The sequence below is a fragment of the Haliotis cracherodii genome, unplaced genomic scaffold (genome assembly GCF_022045235.1).
Source record: "Haliotis cracherodii isolate W230 unplaced genomic scaffold, xgHalCrac1.p SCAF_10, whole genome shotgun sequence".
Classification (NCBI taxonomy): domain Eukaryota; kingdom Metazoa; phylum Mollusca; class Gastropoda; order Lepetellida; family Haliotidae; genus Haliotis; species Haliotis cracherodii.
In genome coordinates, this window is record NW_027266265.1 from 25589418 (window position 1) to 25612355 (window position 22938).

General features: G+C 45.7%; 3 protein-coding genes across 3 annotated transcripts; 2 read left to right on the forward strand and 1 right to left on the reverse strand.

Moving 5' to 3' along the window:
• Positions 1–1037: 1037 nt before the first annotated feature.
• On the reverse strand, positions 1038–9204 carry LOC139448263 (sodium-dependent phosphate transport protein 2B-like). The gene is made up of 8 exons (XM_071229795.1): positions 9190–9204; positions 8894–9053; positions 8545–8673; positions 6048–6191; positions 5322–5629; positions 4924–5002; positions 2333–2359; positions 1038–1951 (listed from the first exon to the last, which is right to left on the reverse strand). Exons 1-8 carry the CDS (start codon positions 9202–9204, stop codon positions 1038–1040), a joined length of 1776 nt encoding a protein of 591 aa, XP_071085896.1.
• A 49-nt stretch (positions 9205–9253) lies between these two features.
• On the forward strand, positions 9254–11817 carry LOC139453670 (sodium/potassium/calcium exchanger 1-like). Its single transcript, XM_071235144.1, has 3 exons — positions 9254–9281; positions 10904–11157; positions 11326–11817. The coding sequence occupies exons 1-3, from the start codon at positions 9254–9256 to the stop codon at positions 11815–11817; spliced, it is 774 nt and encodes a 257-aa protein (XP_071091245.1).
• A 5086-nt stretch (positions 11818–16903) lies between these two features.
• On the forward strand, positions 16904–22759 carry LOC139453671 (uncharacterized). Its single transcript, XM_071235146.1, has 4 exons — positions 16904–17080; positions 18830–18944; positions 19784–20231; positions 21121–22759. The coding sequence occupies exons 1-4, from the start codon at positions 16904–16906 to the stop codon at positions 22757–22759; spliced, it is 2379 nt and encodes a 792-aa protein (XP_071091247.1).
• Positions 22760–22938: the final 179 nt, after the last annotated feature.

A 22938-nucleotide genomic window follows, 5' to 3' on the forward strand; every position in this document is an offset into this window, starting at 1 on the left:
AGGTTCAGTAACAGCCCTGTATTTGAGCTTGTATCAGATATTGGAACAGCCATGGTAATCACGGCTGTGTGAAGTTGACAGGAGTGTCTATTTCCACAGCTACTCTTGAAAAGTAGTCACCGAAATATATAGAAAAGAAGTTGGGGCCTCAGTAAGTTAGTGTGTGTAAATACAGGACAATGCCACCTGTTTGCGTCATTTAACCCCAGCTGACTCAAGGCACAAACATAGTCTTATTTACAGTTTTGGACTCGCTTACGCGTGAAAAATACACGATTTTGTACAAATAGGACACGAATGACGACATTTCGAAAAGTCCGGTAAGTGAACAATAACAGGGCTCACCCAAGTAACGCCAACCCCTTCCTGTCTACAGTATTCCTAGATGCTCTACACCAACCTGGTCTTTTGCTAAACCTCTGGTGTTGTTCACGACATTGATGCGTATTAAAGATCATTCACATCGTTTACTTACAAGTAGGCCAGATCAGTTCAGTTACATATATTATGGACCCGTGAAGACTCCGGGGTAGAATAGGTCTTCAGCAACCCATGCTTGCCGTTAAAGGTGACTATGCTTGTCGTAAAAGGCGACTAACGGGATCAGGTGGTCAGTCTCGCTGACTTGGTTGATGCATGTCATCGATCCCAATTGCGTGGATCGATGCTCATGATATCAATAACTGGATTGTCTGGTACAGACTCGATTATTTACAGACCGCCGTCATATAGCTGGAATATTGCTGAGTGCGGCGTTAAACAACCAACCAACTAACCAACTAACCAAACAACATTATTATGGTGTTTTTTTCATTTTAGAACGCCTTTGCAAAATTAAGGCTACTTTTACCATTATTTTGGCAATGCAATAATGAATGAGCGTCCATCAGTGTCATCTTGTTGCAACACATTTGGGTCACATAGATAATTCGACGAAAAGAACAGAGATCAGGGCATTGTAAAAATAAAAAAAACATTGTTAAAATTATGTGCAATGTTTGTGTTGTAATATCATTCTCATTCAGTGACACATTGGCTTATAAACTTTCACCATCAAAAGCTTTGTTATCATAGTTGACCCTCTCTGCTTTGTCTTCAGTAACATCGACCTGGGTCTTCTTTCTGCAGCATTTACAGCAGCCACACAACACCTGCAACTTAGTGATCTTGTTGTCGTAAGGCTGTAAGGAGCGCAACCACAGTGGAATGCCCATGTTCTCAAAGCTCTGTAGACGATAGGGCAGGCGCGGGCGAATGCGATCGCTGTTCTGGAGACGGTTCATGGTGATGACGAAAACGATCAGCACAATGACAGGGACACCAAACCCAACGAGGTATTCCCATCCGGCCAATGAAAGTCCAAACACAAGTATAGGGAAAAAAAGAAATACAAGAAATATGTAGAAAATCGGGAACCAGCGATATTCTGCAGTTACTGAACCCAGTGCCTTTGCCAGACGGATTGGGACTTGTCTAGCAGGCCAGATCCCGTACCATATTAAAATACCACTAATGTTGAACAGTAGGTGACAGAAGGACACCTGGAGGGAGTTCTTGAAGCCTGTGCTATCTGATGCCAAAGCAGCTAAGATACTGGTGAAGGTAGTACCGATATTAGCTCCGAGAACAAGGGGAAACACACGGTCCACCTTGATAACGCCCATTCCCACGAGGGGGGTGAGAGTAGAGGTGAAGATGGAGCTGCTCTGGACCAGGAAGGTGAGTCCAGCGCCGACCAGCATGACCACGTAGCCGGTTACTGGACGTAGAATACCAGGTAAGTCAGCGTTCACTATCTTCCGGATTACCTTGGCAATCGCCCCTTTCAGCAGCGACTGCAGGATCTTCACGATCAGCACGAGGCACGTGCATAACGTGATTAGTGCAACCACCAACAGGATCAGGCCGACCTCAGTATCTGAGAGACTGGTCTCCATGAACAGGTGTTCACCTGACAACGATATGAGTTGAACATGTTCATGTGATGTTAGTATATGTATAGATAGATATATGTACAATTACAGCCAGCTTAAGCAATTCATTTCCTTGTTTCCGAAAACCGAAAACTTAGGGGACTTAAGGGGAGAGAGATCGGCCTTACGACCTTAGACTGTATCATACTGTGCAGACCAATCATGTTATGTATATAAAATTATGCTCCCAATACATGTAACATTTAACCAGGCCCGCCGCCACCACCCTTCCACTCTCTCTGTGACTCACACACATACACATACACACACACGCACACACACGCACGCACACTCACGCACGCACACAAACACTTATAGTAGTTTACACAAAACATACGTAGTTCAATGTATATACTTACAGTCTTCGGCACACGTTGAATTTTCACCTGAAACAAAAATTTGGTGTTTTATTAATTTTTTTTTAACAACAAAGCTTGTTCCAGAGCAGTTGTACTGAGATATGGCCAACCACTGAACAGCGGGCAGGCAGCTTCACCCGCTATACACACATTACAAGTACTGAACAGTGGGCAGGCAGTTTAACCCACTATACACACATGACAAGTACTGAACAGTGGGCAGGCAGTTTAACCAACTATACACACATTACAAGTACTGAATAGCGGGCAGGCAGTTTAACCCACTATACACACATGACAAGTACTCGACAGTGGGCAGGCAGTTTAACCCACTACACACATGACAAGTACTGAACAGTGGGCTGGCAGTTTAACCCACTATACACACATTACAAGTACTGGACAGTGGGCAGGCAGTTTAACCTACTACACACACACTACAAGTACTGGACAGCGGGCAGGCAGTTTAACCCACTATACACACATGACAAGTACTGGACAATGGGCAGGCAGTTTAACCCACTATACACACATGACAAGTACTGAATAGCGGGCAGGCAGTTTAACCCACTATACACACAGTATAAGTACTGAACAGCGGACAGGCAGTTTAACCCACTATACACACATGACAAGTACTGAACAGTGGGCAGGCAGTTTAACCAACTATACACACATGACAAGTACTGAACAGTGGGCAGGCAGTTTAACCCACTATACACACAGTATAAGTACTGAACAGTGGGCAGGCAGTTTAACCCACTATACACACATGACAAGTACTGAACAGTGGGCAGGCAGTTTAACCCACTATACACACATGACAAGTACTGGACAATGGGCAGGCAGTTTAACCAACTATACACACTATACACACATGACAAGTACTGGACAGCGGACAGGCAGTTTAACCCACTATACACACATTACAAGTACTGGACAATGGGCAGGCAGTTTAACCAACTATACACACATAACAAGTACTGGACAGTGGGCAGGCAGTTTAACCCACTATACACACATGACAAGTACTGGACAGCGGACAGGCAGTTTAACCCACTATACACACATGACAAGTACTGGACAGCGGACAGGCAGTTTAACCCACTATACACACATGACAAGTACTGAACAGTGGGCAGGCAGTTTAACCAACTATACACACTATACACACATTACAAGTACTGGACAGCGGACAGGCAGTTTAACCAACTATACACACTATACACACATTACAAGTACTGGACAGCGGACAGGCAGTTTAACCAACTATACACACTATACACACATTACAAGTACTGAACAGTGGGCGGGCAGTTTAACCAACTATACACACATTACAAGTACTGGACAGCGGACAGGCAGTTTAACCCACTATACACACATAACAAGTACTGGACAGCGGACAGGCAGTTTAACCCACTATACACACATGACAAGTACTGAACAGTGGGCAGGCAGTTTAACCAACTATACACACTATACACACATTACAAGTACTGGACAGCGGACAGGCAGTTTAACCAACTATACACACTATACACACATTACAAATACTGGACAGCGGACAGGCAGTTTAACCAACTATACACACTATACACACATTACAAGTACTGAACAGTGGGCGGGCAGTTTAACCAACTATACACACATTACAAGTACTGGACAGCGGACAGGCAGTTTAACCCACTATACACACATTACAAGTACTGGACAGCGGGCAGGCAGTTTAACCCACTATACACACATGACAAGTACTGAACAGTGGGCAGGCAGTTTAACCCACTATACACACATTACAAGTACTGAACAGCGGGCAGGCAGTTTAATTAACTTTACACACATGACAAGTACTGAACAGTGGGCAGGCAGTTTAACCCACTATACACACATTACAAGTACTGAACAGCGGACAGGCAGTTTAACCCACTATACACACATTACAAGTACTGAACAGCGGGCAGGCAGTTTAACCCACTATACACACATTACAAGTACTGAATAGCGGGCAGGCAGTTTAACCCACTATACACACATTACAAGTACTGGACAGTGGGCAGGCAGTTTAACCCACTATACACACATGACAAGTACTGAACAGTGGGCAGGCAGTTTAACCCACTATACACACATGACAAGTACTGAACAGTGGGCAGGCAGTTTAACCCACAATACACACATTACAAGTACTGGACAGTGTGCAGGCAGTTTAACCCACTATACACACATGACAAGTACTGAACAGTGGGCAGGCAGTTTAACCCGGTATACACACAGTATAAGTACTGAACAGTGGGCAGGCAGTTTAACCCACTATACACACATGACAAGTACTGAATAGCGGGCAGGCAGTTTAACCCACTATACACACATTACAAGTACTGAACAGCGGACAGGCAGTTTAACCCACTATACACACATGACAAGTACTGGACAGCGGGCAAGCAGATTCACCCGGTATACACACAGTATAAGTACTGAACAGTGAGCAGGCAGTTTAACCCGCTATACATACATCCTACCCGTACTGACCTGTGGCCATGTCATGAGATGATGGATTGTTACGTCTCTAGAACCCCGCGTGAGCTCACCTTTACCACAGCAGAACTTGATTAGGGTGTCTGTTGTGTTATCTCCCCTTGCGATGGCTCGAATCACATCATTGTCCAGCTGAGGAAAACAAGGCACCAGTTCCTTTAACCTGTCTTACAAACTGGTTTTGATATATCATAAGTCACCATAACAATGCTGTTATCATAACATCGTGAAGCCTACAAGCAAACGTCAGCTAACTTTAAGATAGAACCTGATTCCTTATTGCTGCCGGAAAACGAATAGTATACAGAAATATGGTCCGGCCATTCAGAGAAACATCAGGATAAACCACAAATGGGTTCGGTCACACATATAGATAATATTATTGTGTGGTTTATCCTGATGCTACATGGTGTTGGCAGGGTGGGCCTCTGTGCCAGGAGTGTACTCTCACCTCTACAATTTTCCCAGTCAGAGGTTTGGTGATGGCCTTGAGCAGATCCGGGTTTTCAACATTAGGATCAGCGTTGATGTTCTGCACCATCAGTCCAGACAGGCTATACAAATAGCCACTTGCGACCTCTACCGGTAGCAGCACCAACACCGTCAGCCAGTTGAACATGTCATGTAGAACGGCGCCCCCAAAAGCGCGTCTAAACCGGTCTCTGTCCCCGATCTGACCCAGGGAGACGAGCACGTTGGTAATAGTCGTCCCGATGTTCGTGCCCATTATGATGGGGATAGCAAGCCGAGTGGGCAGCACTAGAAAAGGAATGAATTGGGTTTAGCATCACATGGAACAGTATTTCGGTTGTGTCACAGCGTGTCAGGGATCCCAAATTGACGCTGGTTGTAGACGTGCGCCACTTGGTAAAAGCATGGACGTGACGTGGATTTAACAGATCAAGGATCATAATCAATGCCAATATGGGATTGGAACACACGCCCAGTAGACCCTATCACGGGTAAAGTAGGACGCAACATAGAGAGACAGAAGCTAATGAAACATCGACATGGGGCACTTGGTCACACCTCCTCTCTCTAAGAGATGCAAACGGGAAATATGGGGGGTTGTATCCTCAAATTAAACTGGGACTATTAGATGTGTTTACTCAAGGCAAACTCTAGAGTTCGAGATACACTAGTTCCTGCCCAAGGCGAGTACTGGAATGCTACTGACTGCCGGCGGACACCATGGAGACGATGATGGAGGTGGAGGTGGAGGAACTCTGTACCAGTACGGTTGCCAGGACGCCGACCATCAGCCCGGCCACGGGATTAGAAAGGAGCTCCACATCGCTGAGCGCTTCTCCTGCAGCTTTACCTGAAACACATCAATGGCGACACTCGACAATATCTTTAGCAGGGGAGAGTCCAGATGAGATGTGCATGTGATGTGTGTTTTTGCGTATGTAAAAAAAAAGGTCTGTGTGTGTGTCTGTGTGTGTGTGTGTGTGTGTCTGTGTCTGTCTCTGTGTGTGTGTCTTTACGAGCCGCCACAGCCATGTGTATGCGTGTGTGTATAAGTCGTCACAGCCATAGGTGTGTATAAGTCGCCATGGCCATGTATTGTTCCATACCCCTTCCCAAACACACAAATACACAAACACACCCGAGAGGAGCAATAAACGTCACAGCCGTTGTGACCTGCGACACTTGACTGTATGGGGGATATAGAGTGGTCAAGTGGTATTCACGGTAGGTGAGCCGAGGGCCACGTGAGTGATGAGTGAACACACACACACACACACGCACGCACGCACGCACGCACGCACACCCACCCACCCACCCACCCACACACACACACACCCACCCAAACACCCACACCCACCCACCCCCACACACACACACACAAACACACACAACCCACCCCCACCCCGACCCCCCGAATCATTATATCACTGAAGCGAAGTAGACCATCAACACTAACATTCCACGTAATCATCCAAAGGATCACAAATACTGTCACAGAGACAATTTTTGTCTCCGGTAAAATAGGACAGCGTGTTCTACCTATGTTGTTTCCAACCATATTTAATTACAAAACATACAAATTGAGTTGGATAATATTTCCGGAAGACGTGTTCAAACAGTCCTAGTTTCAACTCAGTGCAATGTTTACGACGGGTAGTCAGTTCAGGTCTGAAGAGTGGGTGTTAGTTGGGAAATTACAACCCTAATTGAGCAGCTGTCATTCCATCCAATAGTGTCACAACTGGCTACGCATACGACACCCACAAGTGAAATCAGAAACATTGTATATGTCCTCGTTTATCGGCTGACAAAATGACCATAATTCTTTATAAAACATCATATTCAAAATTATTGTCTGTTTTCATTGATAGCGTCGAGTTCGAAAAGTCAACATATATCCATGTCTACCTATGCCCGCTAACAGTATATATTTATGTGTCGAGTGATTGAGCTAAGTGGTTCAGCTTCTACACATCCCATACAGCGCAGGTGCACACCATATACAGTGCAGGTACACACCACATACAGTGCAGGTACACACCACATACAGTGTAGGTACACATCCCATACAGTGCAGGTACACACCACATACAGTGCAGGTACACACCCCATACAGTGCAGGTATACACCACATACAGTGCAGGTATACACCACATACAGTGCAGGTACACACCACATACAGTGCAGGTATACACCACATACAGTGCAGGTATACACCATATACAGTGCAGGTACACACCACATACAGTGCAGGTATACACCACATACAGTGCAGGTATACACCACATACAGTGCAGGTACACACCATATACAGTGCAGGTATACACCACATACAGTGCAGGTACTCGCCCCATACAGTGCAGGTACACACCACGTACAGTGCAGGTACACACCACATACAGTGCAGGTATACACCACATACAGTGCAGGTATACACCATATACAGTGCAGGTACACACCACGTACAGTGCAGGTACACACCACATACAGTGCAGGTATACACCACATACAGTGCAGGTACACACCATATACAGTGCAGGTATACACCACATACAGTGCAGGTACACACCCCACGCAGTGCAGGTATACACCACATACAGTGCAGGCATACACCACATACAGGGAAGGTACACACCCCACGCAGTGCAGGTATACACCACATACAGTGCAGGTACACACCACATACAGTGCAGGTATACACCACATACAGTGCAGGTACACACCATATACAGTGCAGGTACACACCACATACAGTGCAGGTATACACCACATACAGTGCAGGTATACATCACATACAGTGCAGGTACACACCATATACAGTGCAGGTATACACCACATACAGTGCAGGTACACACCCCACGCAGTGCAGGTATACACCACATACAGTGCAGGTACACACCCCACGCAGTGCAGGTATACACCACATACAGTGCAGGTACACACCACATACAGTGCAGGTATACACCACATACAGTGCAGGTACACACCACATACAGTGCAGGTACACACCACATACAGTGCAGGTACACACCCCACGCAGTGCAGGTATACACCACATACAGTGCAGGTACACACCCCATACAGTGCAGGTACACACCCCACGCAGTGCAGGTATACACCACATACAGTGCAGGTACTCGCCCCATACAGTGCAGGTACCTTATCAGTGCTATAACTCATTCCAGAGCAGTGCTGGTACTCACCTCCCAGAAGTCGGAATGCTGAGCTGAGGAAGTCCAGGGAGCAGACAAACATGTAGAGGAGCCCGAGTAGCAGCACCACCTTCAGGATGTTGAACACAACTCGCTTCACCTTCTCCAGGTCCGTCATTTCTACCGGGAAATAGAAATGTTGGTAGACACAAAAAAGGGACTAGTGGTGTCGGAAAGGGTCTGTCCTTACCGTGCCTTAGTTTGACTGTATCGATGGTGTCAGAAAGGGTCTGTCCTTACCGTGCCATTGTTTGACTATGTCAATGGTGTCAGAAAGGTTCTGTCCTTACCGTGCCTTAGTTTGACTGTATCGATGGTGTCAGAAAGGGCATGTCCTTACCGTGCCATTTTTTGCCTGTGTCGATGGAGTCAGGAAGGGCCCAGGGGTCGTCCGCTTCTATGTCATTCTCTACATCAATGATGTCCACCGCATGTTTCGGACTCTTGCGGGGCTTCTCATCGAGTCTCGTGTCTTCCATATTGCTCACAGAAGCAGGTGCCTGGGAGTAGACAAGACACGGGTTTAGAGTGATTTGTTTATCACGCTGTTAATGATAAACTCTAAATTATTTGCCTTATAGTTAAGTTTAAAAACATTTGGGGATTAACATGTCTCCCCTACACAAATATACCAACCTTTGTGTGGGCCATCTTGTATTTGCTTCTGCGTCGATGGGCTCTTATATTTTCCTCTGCGTCGATGATCTTATATTGCCGGAAGAGTCCACGTGAGTGTATGGCAGGCTATATACTAAAAGGTTATTTTGTTTACCTGTTTAGTGTTGCGTTTCAACAAGCGCCTATTTTACGAGTACAATATTAAGGTCAATACCCGTACCATACAACTTCAAAAGTAAAACACGCATTGGGTATTTCATGTTTCTGAAACTGGATATTCTTCCCCCTCCAAATGGAAAGGTTGCCCCATCCACTCATCCAAGGAGTAATAAACAAATACACTACCACGCGACCCTCCTACATAGGGCCAGTAGTGTAGGACACTGTGTAATCATCAGTGTTGCGTTTCAACAAGAGCCATATCTCAATCATTTCGACATTCATTTATTGCTATGAATGAGTTATGGTAGAGTGTGGTTAAATCGGAAAATTTATACACTTCAAAGCCTTTCGTCGTGATTATACAGATTTCATGTCGGTTACTGTGTGGAGTAAACTGGTGTTAGATACCATGGTGAAACCGAGTTTGTACCATAGCGGCCTTTGTCTGAATGAACATTTAATTCCAAAGGGAAATTACTGTGGAGCCACCATATGTATATGTCTAGAAGCACTTAATTACTGTGAAGCCACCATATATATATGTCTAGAATCACTTAATTACTTATAAGCTTTTTTTTCTTTACATTTAGATTGCGTGTAGATCATTTTCACAATTACATGAAAACTATATCATGACATGTTGACCAGAACCTGTAAAATGTATTACTTATTTATAAGATGCTAATCTCCACTGTTAATCCTCATTAACCCTGTCATTCCCTATCTGTTCCCAATGATTGCTTTACTAAGAATGATTTTTTTTGCATGTTATCTTTAACATGTTCAATGTTGGATCTGAAAATGATGTCCTTTAAACAAGAGAATAATTGTGTGTGTGTGTGTGTGTGTGTGTGTGTGTGTGTGTGCGTGCGTGCGTGCGTGCGTGTGTGCGTGCGTGCGTGCGTGCGTGGAGGCAATATAAGTCCTTTCTCAAGTAAAGGGTATGGAAAAATTCATGTCCATTTTCATAAACCCATTATTTGACATCAGTAGGATATCTTTTTACACTGAACTAAATAGTGTAGATATTCTTTTGGGGCATGTTGGATGTGAAATAAATTATGATAATAGTATGTCCATCAAACTACTTTCACTCCTGTCACCAACAACTAAGTACCCGCACAATACAATTAATTCTCACTCATTTGAAAGTAAGGCTGTTGTCATTCACATTAGCACTTCCTGTCTACCACATGGAAACTTCTTTCTGGCCTTCTGGAGCCTAAAAGTCCATTCGTCGGTCTTACAGGTAAGTAGACCTTTTCTCAGATTTCCCTACTGTTACTGTCATTTTGCTGTGTAATTAAAAGAAAATGGGAAAATGTTCACCTTACTGGAGTTTTAATGTCTCTTCAATTTAAGCCATTTTGAGACCATCCATTTATCATAAAGCATCAGTATCCTTAGTGTTACCTTCCATGCTGTTCGCACGACTTTGGTAAGAGGAAAGTTAAAATTAGTAACAGGAGAGATTTCTTGATGACCATACACGAATTTAAGGGAACAGCATTCAAAATTTATCCTGGTTTTGTTTTAAAGGTATAATAAACAATTTGACATTTTTCTGAAGATGGAGAGAGAATTGAGAATGAAGGTGAGATAGATGAAGATGGGGAGAGAGATGGGAATGAAGGTAAGATAGTTGCAGATGGGAAGAGAAAGGAGAATGAAGGTGAGATAGTTGAAGATGGGGAGAGAAATGAGAATGAAGGTGAGATAGTTGAAGATTGGGAGAGAAATGAGAATGAAGGTGAGATAGTTGAAGATGGGGAGAGAAAGGAGAATGAAGGTGAGTTGAAGATGGAGAGAGAAATGAGAATGAAGGTGAGATAGTTGAAGATGGAGAGAGAAATGAGAATGAAGGTGAGATAGTTGAAGATGGAGAGAGAATGAAGGTGAGATAGTTGAAGATGGAGAGAGAAATGAGAATGAAGGTGAGATAGTTGAAGATGAGGAGAGAAATGAGAATGAATGCGAGATAGTTCAAAATAGAGAGAGAGAAATGAGAATGAAGGTGAGATAGTTGAAGATGGGGAGAGAAATGAGAATGAAGGTGAGATAGTTGAAGATTGGGAGAGAAATGAGAATGAAGGTGAGATAGTTGAAGATGGAGAGAGAAAGGAGAATGAAGGTGAGTTGAAGATGGAGAGAAATGAGAATGAAGGTGAGATAGTTGAAGATGGGGAGAAAGATGGGAATGAAGGTGAGATAGTTGAAGATGGGGAGATAAATGAGGATGAAGGTGAGATAGTTGGAGATGGGGAGAGAGATGGGAATGAAGGTAAGATAGTTGAAGATGGGAAGAGAAAGGAGAATGAAGGTGAGATAGTTGAAGATGTGGAGAGAAATGGGAATGAAGGTGAGATAGTTGAAGATGGGGATAGAAATGAGAATGAAGGTGAGATAGTTGAAGATGGGGAGAGAAATGAGAATGAAGGTGAGATAGTTGAAGATGGGGAGAGAAAGGAGAATGAAGGTAAGTGAGTTGAAGATGGAGAGAGAAATGAGATGGAAGGTGAGATAATTGAAGATGGGGAGAGAAATGAGAATGAAGGTGAGATAGTTGAAGATGAGGAGAGAGAGATGGAAATGAAGGTGAGATAGTTGAAGATGGAGAAAGAGATGGGAATGAAGGTGAGATAGTTGAAGATGGGGAGAGAGATGAGAATGATGGTGAGATAGTTGAAGATAAGAGAGAATGAGAATTTATTTCAAAGTTTATAAAATTTAACATTACCTTGCGGTCTTCCAGAACATCGGTCCAGGGATAGGTGTCACAGCAGCTCGGCACATTGGTCAAGTTTTGAGACCACACGCCATACCTCATTTGGCACGTCGGCGCAACCACGCAGCAGAACCATGCAGTGGCCTGCCCTCAGTCCAGATTAAAATCCCATTGAGCACCTGTGCACCTGTGGGGCTGAATGACGTCCGACCAAGGCCGACAACTACAGCTGTACTGCGTCAGGCGTTCCTCAGAGTGTGGGCTCAAGTGCCTATGGCCTTCATCAACCGCTTCATCCATTCCATGTATCGACGTTGCACGGCAGTCATTAATGCACATGGCGGACACAAGAGATGCTGACTTGTAATGCCATTTTCTCAGAGACTAGTGTTGTGTTTCACTTCAAGAACATTTGACACTTTAATTTCAACTATGATGATCAATTTTGCGAAGTTTCATCTTTTTAATATGTCTCAAAGTATGTGTCGCCGGATATATTTAGGGTTAGTTGCCAAGAGTCATCTCTGTTTCATTTTGCGGACGCTTCATCCCTCAATCTTACTCCTGGTTGTCTTACCAGCAGTATATCGTGCAGATACCTAAGGTGTGACGTTGACACTTTCAATTGCCACTTTTATGTCACGCCATTGGCGAGGGAAGACATTCTTTCTTCCTCGACTCATCAATTCATGTTGATGTCATTTCTATATTTTGACAGGTAATAAATCCCTTTATACCTCATCCTCACCGCCTCAGTTCCCTCAGTTACATCGTTGGCAGAACCCGCGACATATGTTTAGAGAGTTTGGACAAATAAGGTTTCTCATATATCTATCCATGGTGACGTTTCTTTTGCGGTTCAGTATGTATCACGATAATGCCATAAAATATAGTTTTGTTGTCTGATCAGTGACCGTCTAACTAACGGTAAGTTTATCGTATCGTTATTCTAAACAATAATACTTTACATACACAATGTTCAACAATATTGTTAAAATCAGTCTTCAACGCCATTTTGAAAACCGGGCCCTCTGCCGGCGGCAGTTCACACATCGTTCGATTGCACCCGGCATGCGTTCAATAGGCCGAGGCGCTTTCTGAGCGCTTACTTAGCGCTCTCCGCGGACGTTCGGGTGCAATCGAACGATGTGTTAACTGCCGCCGGCAAAGGGCGCGGTTTTCAAAATGGCGTAATTTAGCAATATTGTTGAACATTGTGTATGTAAAGTTTTATTGTTTAGAATAAAGATACAATAAAATTACCTTTAGTTAGACGGTCACCGATTAGATAACACAACTTTATTTTATGGCACTATCGTGACATACGTCGGACCGGAAACTTGAAATCCTACCGACTTATTTAACATAGGAAAATAAAAATATAGACTGTGATTCGCCGCTGATTGCGTACAGCCAAAGGTCAGTGCACAAGTCACTAATTAGTGGTGGATGGGCCTTGTCGGTGATCAGATATCAGTTCGCTGTAGAGAGTTCTTTATGTACGTAAATTTTATATGATAATATAAAGGAAATAAATCGGGTATTTTGTAACAGTTCGTTGGATCCGTTTGTATGCATGGTGTAAGATTCAACTAAATGTATCGGTGACTTGGTGGATTGTGTTTCGCTGTACCCCGCCAATCGTTACCACTCGAATGCAACGACGGCATGGGGCGTTGTCCAAATCAACCACTGGTAAATTTGTCAGGGACAAAATCGATAATTTACAGGCCGCTCTGATATTGCTGGTATACTGTAGACTGCAGTAAAAATGAACAAATCGCAATGTTTTAGATTTATTTAAGAGACGACAGGCTCCTATGAAAATATCTGAAGTTACGTTTTCGACAAGTGAAGGTTTATGTCGCATGATAATATATGTCAATTGTTTACAAAAAGAAATCATATGAGTGTTATTGAGGCAAAACTGCATCTTGTTCACAAACAGACGCTTGAAAAGGTTCTTTTTCTGTGCCGAAATTAACATGGGTTGCAAGGAAAAATACTCCGTGCTCCGAGGGGCTTCAAAATGCAACTAAAACAATTGGGTTTTCCTGGTTTGAACAAGTGACAAGTCTTCCAATAAATGTTATCTCTAACGTGATGGTATCAAACTTCACCACTGAATGCTCGTTTGTCTCACAAGTTGTTCCATGTCGAAAAGTTAATGTTCACAGACCCCGCATTTGTCCAAGTTCGCCATCTTTGTCCCTCGGCGCGCCTCCTCATCAGTATGCGCGGAGGCGCTGGAAAGCGCTCTCAGCGTGCGTTTCGTTCATTTGGAAATATTCGGAGGAGCTCGCTAGCGCTCGCTGGCGCCTCGGCACCAAACGGCTTATTGAATGCACCTCTGCCTGCCACTCAGTCCTACAGACGGCGTCAACATGTCTTCAACAGACGGTATGCTATGTTAACATCAACTGATTTTTGCAACACTTCGAATTCCTCCTTGCAGCACAGCCAATTAGTAGAATTTGATTTGTATATCGCGTAATACTAACGTCCCGAAGGAAAACCTGGTCAGACTTCTCTGAAGCCCCGCGGGGTGCAAGGCAGAATATGTCGTCCTCCAGCCGTATATATAGGTCGCGAAAAGCTAACAGCAAATAGTTCGCGTGGCCAAGACCGCATTATTGATGTCCACCATGGTATTGCCTGAATTGAATATTTCTGTCTGGGGCGTAAAACAAAAAGCACTCACTGATTCACTAAATTGACATAACGGTGGGACTGTCATTGATATCTTAGGATTCATTAGGTCTTAGTTTTCAGACTTAAAGGGAACTCAAACATGATCTTATTACTAGCTTCATCACAATGGCCGGGCTAATATCCGGATTTCTCGAATTCACCCACATAGATGAGTTGCGGTCGGCCATGATGACACGGTAGCACGTTGTGATGATTGAATGCAGTTTTCAGATTTGACAATATTCCTGTGCCGAACACCACGAAGCTCGGAGAACGCCTGATTATTATTTTTCCAAAATACATCGTGAAAATTGTCTCTCGGGTCTATGTATAAATCGACATGCAGCTAGCACACGGTCCGGCCTTAGTGTTTTTGATTGGGACAAACCCCAGGTGGGGTTGCGCCCTGAGCTAGCGTCCCACTGTTACGTAACTTAGCAGTGACTCCGGTGGTGGCGGCGGCGATTTGTTGACACTGAAATGTGAGTATCACAAGCGGAGCAAGGTAAAGCTACGGACTAACTATGCGCATAAAGTTAACGCACTTAGGCCCATAACACTGATCTGGATCTTTTACCAGATCCGGTGTAGAACAGGTCTTCAGCAACCCATGATTGCCGTAAAGGGCGATTATGCTGGTTGTAAAATGCAACTGACGGGATCGGGTGGTCAGGCTCGCTGACTTGGCTGATGCATATCATCGTATCCTAATTGCGTGGATCGATCTCATGACATCAATCATTGGATTGTCTGGTCCAGACTCGATCATTTACAGAACGCCGTCATATAGCCTGAATATATGTTCCATAGGGTTGAGGTCCTTGACCGGACTGGCCACTCAATGTGGACAGTGGTCTCCTGCTCTAAGTAGGCGTCAAGGACCCTGGCACGATTAGGTCGGTCCGATTGCGCCAGCATACAGTCTCACGCACACACCCAAAATGACACCCTTGTAGCGCACACCTGTCATCGTGCCCGTGGACGATATGGAGATGGGTTCTTCCAGCTCTGCTGATCTCACCTCCAACTCATGTTTGGGCCCCCTCCATGGCTACGTTGTAATCCTGAAACGCTACGGGCACGACGATCTGTGCAGCTTGGACAGTGTACCGATTCATCAGTGAAAGGTACGAGAGCGCAGTCCTGGTCTGTCCACTTGACGTGATCCTCGAATCCATTCGAGTCTGGCCTGCCTGTGACGGGTCAGTGGGATGCGAATGCAGCCTCACGGAGACGATTACGCACTGTTGAGTAGAAACGTTAGCGCTACTGGCGTTCTGCGGGTCATTTCTGATGTGTAACGATTCTGTCACGATACATCTAAACACGTTTTGCACCACGGGGACGATGGGTGGTTAACGCGTTCGCTCGTCACGCCGAAGACGCGGGTTCGATTCCTCACATGCGTGCAATGTGTGACGTCCATTTCTGGTGTAAAAGCAGCGTAAATCCATACTCACTCACTCACTCACTCGAGCACCACGTGGCACCGTGCTCATGCCTGCATGCCATCTTGAAATTGATATCCTTCTGTATACCCGGAGATTTCAATCTTTATTTGTTTTGATGACTTTTTTTATATCATCATAACATTTAGCCTGGGCAAACTTTGAGTTGTATAGTTGTGTGGCGTAGTATACTGAGTCAAATTAAAAACTTCACATCTTTAAAAGTAATCCCATATATGATATACAACGGACAAATGTATCAGAGAAGGTAATTTTTAATCATTAATGTCCAAAGAAGGATTTTGATTAACGGTGGTAACCATAATTTGTTCCAAGCACCTAAGGTATTCGGTAATAACATCAACAGTTTAAATCATAAGTCCCAAGCACGAGAATCTGATGGCACACAAGTTCAGTAGAGTGTATGGCCACCATGTGCGTTGACAACTGCCACACAACGCCTCCGCATGGACCTTGTGATGCTTGTGAACACATGATTGGGAAGAAGACGCCATTGTTGCTGCAAAATGGTGCCAAGATCTTGCAAATTCTGTAGTTTTATCTGGAGAGTGCGCAGACTTCTGCCAAGAGCACCCCAGGCCTGTTCGATGGGATTGAGGTCGGGAGACCTTGACGGCCAGTCCATGACGATGACTACCGCATTCTGAAGGAAATTCCTTGTCAAAATTGCTGTGTGGGGTCTGGCATGGTCGTGTTGGAAGATAAAACCGGGTCCATGTGCTGCTTTGAAATGCAGAAGTTCTGGTGCCAGTACCTGGTCGCGGTAAGCAGCAGCGTTGAGGTTGCCAAGGATGAGAAGAAGCCTGGAACGTGCATTGCCACAGAAAGCACCCCACACCATGACACTTCCGCCTCGAAATCTGTCAACTTCCTGTACACAACACTGGGCGTAACGTTCATGACGGCGCCTCCACACCCTCGCCCTACCATCAGCAAATCGAAGATTAAATCGGGATTCATCACTGAAGACGACTTGATTCCAGTTCCTCTGAGTCCATCGTAAGTGTCGCTGTGCCCACAATTGACGTTGACGTCTGTGTAATTGAGTCCGAATCGGCCCGCAGTATGGCCGTCGTGCTTGAAGGTGAGCAGTTCTCAGACGGTTTCGAACAGTTTGCGCACTCAGTCTACCCCTAAACAGTTCATTTCTGGTTGATGTATCCGTAAAAAATCGGTTACGGGGGTGACGTAAGACAATCTGACGATCCTCTTCATGTGACGTCACACGTGGTCGACCTGGCCGAGGGCGATCAGCGGTGGTGACCGTTCGCTGTATACGCGTCTGTAAATCATAAACAGTCCGTCGACTACAACCCATCTTCCTTGCGACTTCAGCTACGGACGTTCCCGTCTGCAACATGCCGATGGCACGTTCACGTTGCACATTTGAAAGGCGTGGCATGACAAATGGCCGTAAAGACTTTTGTTTTCTTGTGTTTTTCTTTTTTTGTTAATGACTGCTAACAAGTATGGCTGAAAACACGTGCGGTATTATGGCCACGTGACCAGTTGCACGTGAAAAAACAATTTTGCCACTATAGTGCTGTGCACATGATTTTGATCGATTCACCTGCCAAAAAACGGGTGTTATCTGAAGACAATACGTGGCCAATACACAATAAGGGCCCACAATGATAACTGGTCAAAATGGTAGAATTTTAGGATTAAGTTTTTAATTTGGTTCAGTATATTATCCTTAGTCACTAGTCAGACATCCAGTATAAAGCAAGGCCCAGCAAGTGCCCTTCCGTGGTCAGGCATCCAGTATAAAGCAAGGCCCAGCACGTGCCGCTCTGTGGTCAGGCATCCAGTATAAAGCAAGGCCCAGCACGTGCCGCTCCGTGGTCAGGCATCCAGTATAAAGCAAGGCCCAGCACGTGCCGCTCCGTGGTCAGGCATCCAGTATAAAGCAAGGCCCAGCACGTGCCGCTCCGTGGTCAGGCATCCAGTATAAAGCAAGGCCCGACATGTGCCGCTCCGTGGTCAGGCATCCAGTATAAAGCAAGGCCCAGCACGTGCCGCTCCGTGGTCAGACATCCAGTATAAAGCAAGGCCCGACATGTGCCGCTCCGTGGTCAGACATCCAGTATAAAGCAACGTCCAGCAACAGCTGCTCCATGGTCAGACATCCAGTATAAAGCAAGGCCCGACATGTGCCGCTCCGTGGTCAGACATCCAGTATAAAGCAACGTCCAGCAACAGCTGCTCCATGGTGTGGCAAACATTTTAAAGCAGGGATAACAATCATCACTATCCCCTAACTATCCCAGAAAGTCTAAACCGTAACTTTAGCCAATTGACGATACTCACACACACGTCGCTTGTGGAGCGGGTATGTTTAGGGATATCAAATGTGTCCACTGTACTCTTTAAAGTTTGTATGAATTGTGGAATTTGTCAGTTAACAAAAATATGACATAAACATACTACACATATTCAAGGAGGGTCATTTAAATATGGACAGTTAAAAACAAACTATGAAGTGCTTTTGCATTTTGGCTTTTAAGGAAGGGTCATACAACATATATACAAGGACATGGGGAGGGTCATCCGAAATGGTAATTATTTTCGGTACATTAGTGCACCTAGTACCTTTGGTTTCCACACACAGCCTATCCCCTGTAGCAGCACATACTGCGACCTGGTATCCCTGGTTACACATCGTGTTGGAGACAGTGCGGCCAGGTATCCCTGGTTACACATCGTGTTGGACACAGTGCGGCCAGGTATCCCTGGTTACACATCGTGTTGGAGACAGTGCGGCCTGGTATCCCTGGTTACACATCGTGTTGGACACAGTGCGGTCTGGTATCCCTGGTTACACATCGTGTTGGACACAGTGCGGCCAGGTATCCCTGGTTACACATCGTGTTGGACACAGTGCGGCCAGGTATCCCTGGTTACACATCGTGTTGGACACAGTGCGGTCTGGTATCCCTGGTTACACATCGTGTTGGACACAGTGCGGCCAGGTATCCCTGGTTACACATCGTGTTGGACACAGTGCGGCCAGGTATCCCTGGTTACACATCGTGTTGGAGACAGTGCGGCCTGGTATCCCTGGTTACACATCGTGTTGGACACAGTGCGGCCAGGTATCCCTGGTTACACATCGTGTTGGACACAGTGCGGCCAGGTATCCCTGGTTACACATCGTGTTGGACACAGTGCGGCCTGGTATCCTGGTTACACATCGTGTTGGACACAGTGCGGCCAGGTATCCCTGGTTACACATCGTGTTGGACACAGTGCGGCCAGGTATCCCTGGTTACACATCGTGTTGGACACAGTACGCCCTTGTATCCCCTGTAATACTAAAGGCCCTTGGGTCTACTAATGAAACTGCCATTTTACACTAGTCTTACACTTACAATTGATTCCTATTTTCACTTTTCAGATTGAGCCATTGGTGGATCGACAGTGCATTCGCTGGCTTGAACTACCCTTACATAGTAGCAATCGGAATAACACCATGGGGTAATTTTGTGTATTGTATTTTCTGTGCCCGGCTCCACATACCATGCTTACACGGGCACTTGTACGTCACCATGTTTCCTATGATCAGGCGTAGTATACCAAAGTGAGTCACCACTGCCCCAGTCCGAGCACACCAGGGCGCGTCACACTGCCCCAGTCCGAGCACACCAGGGCGCGTCACACTGCCCCAGTCCGAGCACACCAGGGCGCGTCACACTGCCCCAGTCCGAGCACACCAGGGCGCGTCACACTGCCCCAGTCCGAGCACACCAGGGCGCGTCACACTGCCCCAGTCCGAGCACACCAGGGCGCGTCACACTGCCCCAGTCCGAGCACACCAGGGCGCGTCACACTACCCCAGTCCGAGCACACCAGGGCGCGTCACACTGCCCCAGTCCGAGCACACCAGGGCTCGTCGCACTGCCCCAGTCCGAGCACACCAGGGCGCGTCACACTACCCCAGTCCGAGCACACCAGGGCGCGTCACACTACCCCAGTCCGAGCACACCAGGGCGCGTCACACTGCCCCTCTCGGAGTAAACGGTTATGGGCCGGGAACGCCAAATCTGAATTTCAGATGGTCCCGGGAGTGCCGAAATCATAAATCGAGAGATTCTGCTGTTGGTACCGGGAGTGCCAAATCGACAGATTACCGTGAAAACGTTCCTTTTTATGATATAAATGAGGCATACCGAAATACATTAGTAGAAATACGCTGAATATTATATCAATGAGTTATTCGGAGTTATTGACTGTGTTTACATTTGTAGCTAGTGAATCAACTCACGATGTTGATGTGTTTACAGATAAAGATTAAGAAGATCAAAACTATTAGAAACATATTGACTGTGTTTACAGTTGCAAAGAGTCTACTCACGATTCGCATGTGTTTACATATAAAGCGCTTGTTTTAGAAGATGAAACATACCGAAAAGCTTTCATAAGCCGTATTGTAATAATTGAAATAAAAATTAAAGAAATATTGGAAATGTGCTGTCGTCGTGTGTGCCGCACGCCTTTCTACCAATGGTCACGGACTCAACAAAGTCGAAGAACTGGCCCGCACTCATCCTGCTGAACCATCCTGAGATATGACGGCAAACCCAATGCAACTCAACGTAAGCAGGGGTGGTCAGCCTCGCTGACTTGGCTGGTGCATGTCATCGTATCCTAATTACGCGGATCGATGCTCATGATGTCATATACTGGACTGTCTGGTTCAGACTCGATTATTTACAGACCGCCGTGATATAGCTGGAATATTGCTGAGTGCGGCGTTAAACAACAAACATCATCATCTTGTATGCTTGCCTGTATTTAAAATACCCTGATCGTCGTTTGGGCTGTTGTGGGATATGTTCCTACAAAGTAGAGCTTGTAATACATAGGTGGTATGAAGAATGCATTAGGATCTTTTTGTTTCAGAAAGAGGAGGAAGAAAATGATGACATCCCCAGTCTTTGAATGCATCAAGTGTTCCAAGGCAGGCAACAAGCAACTGATGATGGAGCATTTTGTTCGCGCTCACGTGACTGGAGGAAGAGCCCCATGGTCGTGCAGCAAGTGCGGGTTCCGTGCCCTCTCAAAGCAAGCACTGCATCGCCATGAAGGACATTTCATTCATAAGTCTGCTGAGAAACAACATCCCAGTGTGCCAACTACATACATTAAGTCAAATAACCCTTATGTTGTCCGTGTGGGCCAGGACATAATACCGGTGAACGATGCTGCAGTCGGGGATACCAACGATGACGGACAAGCGGGCTGTGCGCGTAAGTTCGGGGAGGACGGAACTATGACGTTCAAACGCCGATGGAGTGATATGGACGATTCCGACAGGGAGGCTAGGTTCCAAGATTATGACACATGTGACAGTCCAGATGTGCCTAACTATGACACATGTGATGAGCGAGGAATTCAGACCTATGATTATAACCACGAGAAGAGACCCTGCAGGAATTACCAGCGAGATTGGAGCAGATCCAGCAACCCCGGCCAATTCCCGAGTCCGCAACCTGACGTCCATATTCCACATGTTCGGGATCAGGTACATACGGATACTTCAAATTACGAATTATCGTTTTCGCCGACAGATATTGCCCCAGATCTCTGTTGCCATGTGAAACCGACTGTCGTGAAGGATAATGAATGTTCGACTGTCCATAGTAAATGTCTGAGCGTCAGGAAAGCAGAAGATGGTGAAGTTGATGTAGGCCCAGTTTTAGAAACTGAAATGAGTACAAACAGTACAAACGACCTCTCTCTTGATATCAGTTCAAGGGAAGTGTGTTATTCAGAGGCACCGCATGGGGCACGGTGCACGTCGGTTAATCCATCTGTGTTACTAGTCAGTAATGCCAGAGAAAGGAAATGTTCCGAGCTGAGGGGACAAGCACAAAATAGCCACAACACGCATGTGAATAGGCGTCACAGAAATATAAAAGGGGAAAGTGGTGTCTTACAGGGAACAGAGCCGGAGAGAGTTGCGACAAGTTCAAGTACAACGGGGAAAATATCCCACTGTCATGTGATGTCTACACTTTCAGAATCAAGCAGTTGTGGCCGCGTGTGCAAGACTCCTCGCAGTGTTGATACATCAGCCTTTGTTGAGATTCTGGCAGCAAGTCGACAGGACGGAGCGAGTAGACCAAGCAGGACTTGGGACCAGTTGCCCGAGGCTGGAAGCAGCTGTTTAGGGGGCAGAGACATGGCCGTCCCCACCACCACCGGCGACAAGGCCGTCCCCACCACCTCCCTCGACAAAGCCGTCCTAACCACCACCGGTGGCACGGGGGACGAACCTGAGCCATACACTTCATCAGCAGAATTCCATCGCTATGTTAGTGGAGAAAGGGATGAAGTTGCGGATGAAGATGATCCGGAAAGCCACAATGACGACCTCTCAGGGTCGCGCATGCTTGAGGAAAAGGTCAATGACCTTGTGGCGGCTTTGGAACCTCTCAAGAACATTTCAAAAGCTCTCATAGCTATTGACCACCACATGAGACGCCTGCTGCCCCTTATTGAGAATTTAACCAAGGACAATTTCAAAAAGCAAAAATAGAACTAAAGCTCTCGCACCTTATAGGTTGAGGTGGGACTCCTATGAACGCTGAAATAACACGTCAAAGTACTAATTACGGATAGCAATGATTAAACTTATTGTACTTGAGCAGAAAGTCTCCTCACGCATGTTTGTACTGATAGTTTGTTCCTGGTTCAACTAGGCACTTCTCGTACTGG